At 40.2% G+C, this 7,758-nt stretch overlaps 1 protein-coding gene across 1 annotated transcript in view; it reads left to right on the top strand.

Moving 5' to 3' along the window:
- Positions 1 to 675: 675 nt before the first annotated feature.
- DACT2 (dishevelled-binding antagonist of beta-catenin 2) overlaps positions 676 to 7,758 on the top strand; it is a 10,001-nt gene continuing 2,918 nt past the window's right edge. The window contains exons 1-4 of the mRNA XM_010005393.1: positions 676 to 739; positions 2,437 to 2,453; positions 4,140 to 4,272; positions 5,607 to 5,894. Coding sequence (XP_010003695.1) covers positions 676 to 739; positions 2,437 to 2,453; positions 4,140 to 4,272; positions 5,607 to 5,894 — 502 coding nt within the window. The remainder of the gene's footprint in view (positions 740 to 2,436; positions 2,454 to 4,139; positions 4,273 to 5,606; positions 5,895 to 7,758) is intronic.

Here is a 7,758-nt window from a genome sequence, read left to right as displayed (position 1 = left end):
GCTTTTCGGGCTGACATGCCTGATACCTTTATTGAGTTGTTCCCTGCAATTTGCAGACATGTATTTGAGTAGAGGTGCAATAGCAAAGAAAACCTAGTTGAAAACAGGTTTTTTACAATCCTGTTAGTAGTCCAGAGATCCTAGGAACTTGGTGACCACAGGCTGAAAACTGTTTCTCAGCAACTCATGAGCAGTGTATTGCACTCAAACCCCTTGAAAATTCTTTTCAGGATGACAGGAAATTAAGTTAAAACTGAAATCAACAGAAAATGCAAAGCACAGCATTGCTCAGGGAGTGTTACATCTTCATCCTTGTTTTTCTTGGCCCATGGACAAAAGAGTATTTGATCGTTGCTCTATAAGCTTTCAGATTGAGAAACTCATTAACAATGTAAATGTAGCTTTGCCTTGCTGTGTATGTTGGTCCAACTTTCAAGTAGGGCTGTAGCCCTGGGCTTTAGCGTGGTCATGGCTTAATTCATAAAAGGTTTGGTCCTTGCAACATAAAATGGGGAAGCTGTATCAGCTGGAGCTGGTTCAAGGCATCTCAATAATGGAAACAAGGCAGATAAAAAGACAAGGCAGATAAAAAGGCAAGCCAGGCTTTGCCTACAATGGTAAGGTGAGAAACAGAAGAGTAGAGGCAGTGTAAGGAGTCAAGTACCATGAGTGGGAATGGGTGGGGCAGAGCCAGATTCTGGATGCCAGTCCAACATCGCAGTCACTTCCCCAGGAGCAGGTACTGGTGATCAGCAGCATCTGGCTGTTCCAGCAGTCTGCCGTGGGCAGCAAGGCTGCAGGCTTTCTTCTGCCTCTAGCAGTCATGTCCTTCTCTGCCCCAGCACCAGTGGCTGGTTTTGGTGGCCAGGGGCTCTTCTGGCAGCTGCAAGTTGCTACAGTGCAGGCAGGTTCAACTTTCTCTAGGAGAAGAGCAGCAGAGCTAAGTGATACCATCTGTCAGTGATCCCAAAAGGTGCTAAACTAGTCTTGTGGCCAAACTGTATCTTGGTGACATTGACGAAAAAGAAGATATGCCAATTCAGCTAATGCAAATAAATACACTTTTACTGTCAAAGGAGATGGGTATCTAAGTCTATAGCATCCAGTATTGTCTCAACTGTTTCCTAAGAGAACATATATATAAAAATTGATTGATTTGAATCCAATTATTTTGTTTTGCAAGATTTCAAGTGGCTTTTGATGTTACAAAAGTGTGAGAAAGGACACAGTACACTAAATAGAGAAAAAAACCCTGAACACTCAGTACCCTGTATTTTTGCACAGATATTTTTTTTTCCCTTTTGGTAGTTTTAAATAGAATAAACCATCTTTAAGCCAGAGTTTTCATTTTGTTTTATTTTTTATTTTTAAACTAACTTAGAAATTTTGTCAACTGAGAGAAAGAAGTGCTTCCAGAAGTAATTCACCTCAATCTAGAATAAAGGTCTGGTATAGATGAGATTAGTTTTCTTCTGAAACTGGCTGCTTTGCACCATCAGTTACAAAAAGACCTGGGAGTTAATGGAATTTAGATGTCAAAACTACATAAGATGAATGCTGTCTTTTGTCCATTCTAAAATACAGTTGAATTAATAATGTAATCAGGTGCTAATCTACAACCAGTAAATGTCAACCTCCCCTTTAACTAAAGAGATGAATAGTCAAGTATGAGTAGTTTCTGGGGCCTTGATTTGGGGTGCCAGTTTGTGTTGACTTAATGGAATCTCCTCTTCAGAGAGTGTTCTTCCTTCTGAAAAATGAGTGGTATGATGATATCCCACATTTGGCTCCCAAAAACTTAAGGCCATCAATAGTACAAGTTGATTTGGGAAGTCTGGTCCTGCATTGTGTAGCATACAGAAATCTTCACAGCTGTATTGCCCAAAGCAAACAGATGCTTTCACCTGCAAGGTTTTGTCTCATGTAAAATTCATGTTGTGAGTTGAGGAAGAGTGTGTTTAGTGTTTATTGTTCTGGGTGCTGCTTAGCGTGATTATTAGAACAATAACAACCTCAAGCAAACACACCAGCAAAGTCATCCTAATCCAAATGGTTTGGGGAATGCTTCTTGTCTTGGGAGTGCAGAAGGAAATAACTGAAAGATCAAAGCTACAAAGTCTGCCGGCAACATGAAAACCCAGTGGTGTGAGACACCATAAAAGGGTTAAAAACGATGATGTAAATCATGTGTGTTGGTTAAAATGCTGTGAAAGCGCAGACAGAACCTGGAGGTATAATAAATAATCTTCAAATACCTGAGAGCCTTGTGGCCTCTTTGTCATTAATCAGAAACCACAGACTGAGGGATTGGCTAGCAAGACATTAATCATTAAGCAATTAATTCCAGCCATGAAAACAAAACTTTGTGATTTCCTTAGTAGGTGGGTTTGAAGGAGGCATGGCATGTTTTTGCTTTTTCACCATAAAGGAAATAAGTATTGAGGGAGGAGGTTGTACATTCATCATTCAGATGGGGTAGAAAATCTTTATTTTCCACTTCTTCCCTTTCTTTTTGTTTACATGAAACAGGAAGAAGGAAAATCACCACCAGTTTTCCTAGGAATCAGTAATTAACCTCTTGGGCTTAAACCTTTCTAAATGTGTGACACTAAAAAAAAAGGGGCTTTATTTCCTGTGTCTTACATATTCCTTCAGTTCTCCATAAAAACATGCTGGAAATACCTTTTTATTCTTCTCAGCAGCATCCACCAGCCGTAGCAGTTGTCTTGTGAGACTTAGGATAGCTGTCTTTGTTTCTCTTTTCCTCAAATCCTACTTTCTAATAATTTACAGATTAGTTTATGTTCTTTACTTTTCTTGCTTTTAGTATATATAGCTGTAGAGAAACCAAAAAACACCAGTATTAAAAGCTGAACATGAGGAAAGTGGAGCCAAAAATGTGTACAAAAAGATTTTTGTTTTCTGCATGTCATTTAGTTTTGCATATACTTTAGTTAGAACAAGGAACCCAGATTATATTTTATTTGTATTTGGGGTTGGAAATGCTGCTAGAACTGCTTCTTTTACTTTTAAATCTGAAAGGTACACATAAAGAAGAATCTTAGTCATGTTTTTCTCGACATTACTGAGTGGAAACCTGGCCCCTGAAAGGCTGTGAGCACAAGTTTACTACCAGGTTCAAGAGACCACCTTTCTGTAAAGTACTGTTGGAGGGATGGTGAAATGGGATATAATTAGAAGCTGACTAAAAAGTGACTGGGCCTACACAGTTTGCCAAGTGCCATGTGGTAGTTCTGTGACAGCAACCACCTGTGATTCTTTGACTGGTACCTGATGCCTGGCCATCTGCCTTGCCAAGCTGACCGCATAAATACTGGCCGAGCAACTGTGGGAGCTGTTAACCTCAGATCAGTGGTCAGTGATTGCAGTAGACAAGGGACTTGTTGACTTCTGACCCATTATTTGCAAGCTTGAGAAACCACTTAGTTTAAATACAGTCATTTTCACAGCAGTATTTCACTGCCTCCTTCATGTTGCATAAAATGTGTGGAAATATCTAGCCACAAGACATGCAAGTAAAAATTTCAGCAAAATAGATGTCACAATTCGTGCAATGTGCCCTTTCAACTATAAAGACCTGTCTCTATTGTTGAAGGCCTTTAGAGCAATGTCACCAAAGCCAAGGCTTTTAGAGCAATGAGTGTGCTGCCTTTACTTTGTGTGGTAGTAAGATACCTTTACATACCGTGGTTTCCTTTCATCAGGCAGCATCTTAGAGTTTATGAAGACAATACATAATGTTTATCTCAACCTTTTCCTAGAGGCAGCAAATGGCAAAATGCAGTGCATATATTAATGTGTTAGTTAATGCCGTCCTCTTTAGGGATACGGTTCCTGCCGTAGGTATAACAAAAACCCCAAAGTATACTCAGTATGAAAAGTTTTGAGAACATGTTCAGCTGGGCAGAGGACAATGTATACTGAGAAAGAGAATGTTTTGTACTTGTCCATTATGTTTTGGTCTCATTACAGAAAACCAATTGCAACAGTCCCTAGCTAAGGAAAAAAATGAGAGCAGAGTCTGTCTGACAGAGATGGCCTGAATTCATACATTACTGCTAGGATTCTAACTCTGATTATTTTTCATTTCCCCCTTCTTCCCTCAACTTGTGAATTAGTCTCGTTTGAGGAGACAAGATGTTGGCTTGAAAAGCCACCTGGACCAGCTAGACCAGCGAATAAGTGAGCTGAAGTTGGACGTCAGTAAGACCTCCAGTGAATACTTGGACAGTGACAGCCGGCCCAGCTCAGGTAATGTGCACTTGGTCATTTACTCCCAAGGGTGTGGTACTAGGAGAGCTGAAGGCTGTCAACTGCTAAGCAAAGCTCAGCATTGTTTGGTCAGAAACAGTGTCCAGAGGTAGTCATCTTGCACAGAGCGCACTCACAGAGCTGGTGGGAATTTTCTTGCAGAGTTGATGCAGTTGGAGTATGCTTATTCACTTTTTCTCTACATTATTTATTTGTTTGTTTGTTTGTTTGAAGGTGGACATTTTAGGCACAAATGGGAGGAGGAGGAGGAGACAGATTATCGAGTGCGTTGGCAAAGTGGCTAGGTTACTTGCTAGAAGTGAAGGAAAACAATGTCCATGTCAGTGTTCTGCCAAATGAATGTTTGATCTTTTCTAGAAAAATGAAACAGCTGTATTAAAAGACACTGAGCAAAACCACAGAAACAATTTGCTGACTGAAGCTATAATGGATGCAGAAAGATTGAGTTTCGTGTTTCTGGTCTGATTCAGAGAGGACTGCAGACTTGTATGGCTAGGATGTCTGTTAAAACCGGTTTCTGTTATCTAGTCTGGAACAATGGGAATACTTATTTTTTTAAACTGAATTTTGAAAATCCTAAAGTCTTCAGTGAGACAAGGAAAAATTTTCAGCATATGGATTTGCAGCCTGATTCTTATAATGGATATAAAAAGTGCAAGTTTCTGTTGAGTGTTTAAATTCAGGAGTTGTGTGCTTATCCACACACAGAGTTCAAAAGGAAACAGCTTTCTTTTCTGTTGGCTTTATATAGAGAGGAATAATAAAAATTCCTATCTTGAATTTATGTATACAGAGCCTTATTTAATACTTCCATAATCAATTGGCAGTGATCACAAGACCTGTGGAAGCAAGATAGCCTCCTTTCTCTGCCCTTAGACTTTCCAGCTATCTTAGACTTGGGAGTTCTGATCACAGGCTAGTTTTACTCTACTTTCTTATCCAAACGGTGCTTGTATGCACCTAGCACAAGTCACGACAGCGTAAGACAGCTCTATTTTATACCAGTTGCATAATAGTCCCCAAAGATGTTCTCCAGTGAAGAACTGGGTGTGGTGGCGCTGCACTTCACCCCAGAACTAAGCATGCACGTGCGTGCCAAGGTGGCTTGGAGCCCAAGTAAATATGCAGAAGCCCAATAAAGGGTGGTTGAATTAGAGTATACCTCTGCTAAAGTTACCCAAATAAATGATCGTAAATTTAGGCCTGTGGCACAGAGCAATGAAGATCTATCTTATTCTCTGTATTTTTCTTCCACAGTGCATGTTTAGTTACCGTAAATAAGAAGTATCCTCCTATTTATTTTAACTCTGCAGGCTTCTATGACCTGAGTGACGGTGGTTCTTGCTCACTCTCCAATTCTTGTACCTCTGTGTACAGTGAGTCCATCTCCTCCTCCCACACCAGTCTCTTGCCTGGCTCTCAACACCATAAAGCAAGGCTCAGTGTGTTTGATTACCGACCCAAGTCTGTAGATGAAACGACTGTGCACACCACCAGCTTCCAACAGCAAGAAACCTATGGCAGTGATGCATGTCGGATTACAGCTGGCACAGACATTTCTGGGACTCCTGCCAGATCCCGACCAAGGCCAGTGTCCACAGGTAAGCTGAAAAACTGGATCTTCATTCAGGAGAAGGGTAGAATCCTGGTTATTACTTTAGGACCTAATATACCAACATGTAATTGACATGTAGCACTCATTTTCAATACACAAAGTGAGAATTAATCAAAACCACAGAGCTACACTGTTTACTGTCCAATTTTCACTTGTGTCCATACTCGGATACTTTTAAACAATAACAAATATGAGGTCACATGCATTTAGAAATGGAAGAATATTTAAGTGCATGAGATAAAATTGTAATGGATATTGAGATACCCTGTTTGTTTTACCTTCTTGTGAAATCTTGAGAAATTGCAGTATTTGAAATACCTTATGTGAAGGTGCAGGGATGTATGAAAAATAAAAAGTGAATTCAAAATCTGAGGTGATGCATTTTACTGAGAAGGATTTTATGGAAATCTAAGGAGAAGGGGACATCTCCAGACCTAGCGCCTGTTTTCTCCATGTGTTGCAAAATGAGTATGATAATGCTAACATATACCCTGCCCTATTTATTCAAATGAATGTGGACTCAAACAATGCTATTTTTCATAATTTATTATTCACAGTGAGTGATAACAGACTCCAAAGTTTACTTGACTGTCTAGGAACTAGTCATGAGCCTAATAGCCAATCAGCCATGAACTTGTGTCATGCCATTAAACAAAAAGGACAAGTCCATTAATATTCTGAATCTTTTCTTTACCTGTCTGTGAAGTGACATCATATCACTTCTGAATCACCATCCTTGAAGGAGTTTAAAAATAGTATAGATATGATGCTTAGGGGCATGGTTTAGCCGTGGGCTGGTAGAGCTAGGTTAGTAGAGTTAGGTTAAAGGTTGGACTGGATGATCTTACAGATCTTTTCCAACCTGAGTTCTTTGATTCTTATTTTGAGTCCTTCCATGGCATCAGACCAATCTTGGGTTAGTGCAGTTCATATGGTGACCCAGCCAGATGTGTGACAGTTCCGTTAGAGAAACAGGGAAGCTATAGGAAACGTCATTTCAAATACTGTGTCGCTCTGGAATAATTCTCACAGCTTTTTGACCTGAGCTAGCTCATCTCTGGCTTGCTTGGACCAGAAGCACAGACTGGCTGTTCTGCACCTATCTGTGCAGACACACCTGAAGCAATGGTGGTAAATTATGACATAAAAGCAAAGACTTCTCAAGGCTTTTCAGCAGCTGGGTATGGAGCTGAGTTTAATGATCCATGGCTTCCATGTTCAGATTACAGACTTCTTGTTACAGCAGAAACTTTCCTGCCTTGCAACATTTTCCTAAGACCCCAGGGGCCTTTTGGATATGTAGACAGACTAGCAGAAAAAGAGAGAGCTGATGTTAAGTAGGGGTGCAGGAGTGAAGCTACACACCTCCTTCAGCTGCCTTTCCTTTTTCCGCCACCACATCCCATCTTCCTTCCTACAACCTCTCTTTTTCTTCTGTGGGAGAAACTTAAGTTGTGGGATAGGAGTGGGTGTAGTCTTGAAAAAGCAGTTCTCGCATGGTTGACCATACTACAGGAAGTGAGGCAAGAAGTTACTTCAGAAAAGCACTCTATTGGATTACTTGTCTGGATGAAATACTCTTACTTCACACAAGAACACAGCACCCCCTCTCAGCACACAGGAGATGCTCCTGAGAGGAAGGTGAATCAGTCAATTTTAATTTACAGCAACTTTGACAGTGTAATAAATTATAATAAATATATAAAAGACAGATGCCATAAATGCCATCTTCAGGGACTGAGCCTCCTACCTGCCTGAGTAGTTAGTTACCCTTAGATTTTTTTTCTCTGTCAAGGTAAAGGTCCATTCTTCTGCATCTTTAAGGTTGACTTTAAAAAGACACACAGAAT

This window comes from Chaetura pelagica, unplaced genomic scaffold (genome assembly GCF_000747805.2).
Source record: "Chaetura pelagica isolate M959 unplaced genomic scaffold, ChaPel_1.0 scaffold551, whole genome shotgun sequence".
NCBI lineage: Eukaryota > Metazoa > Chordata > Aves > Apodiformes > Apodidae > Chaetura > Chaetura pelagica.
This window is presented reverse-complemented; position numbering and strand designations above follow the sequence as displayed.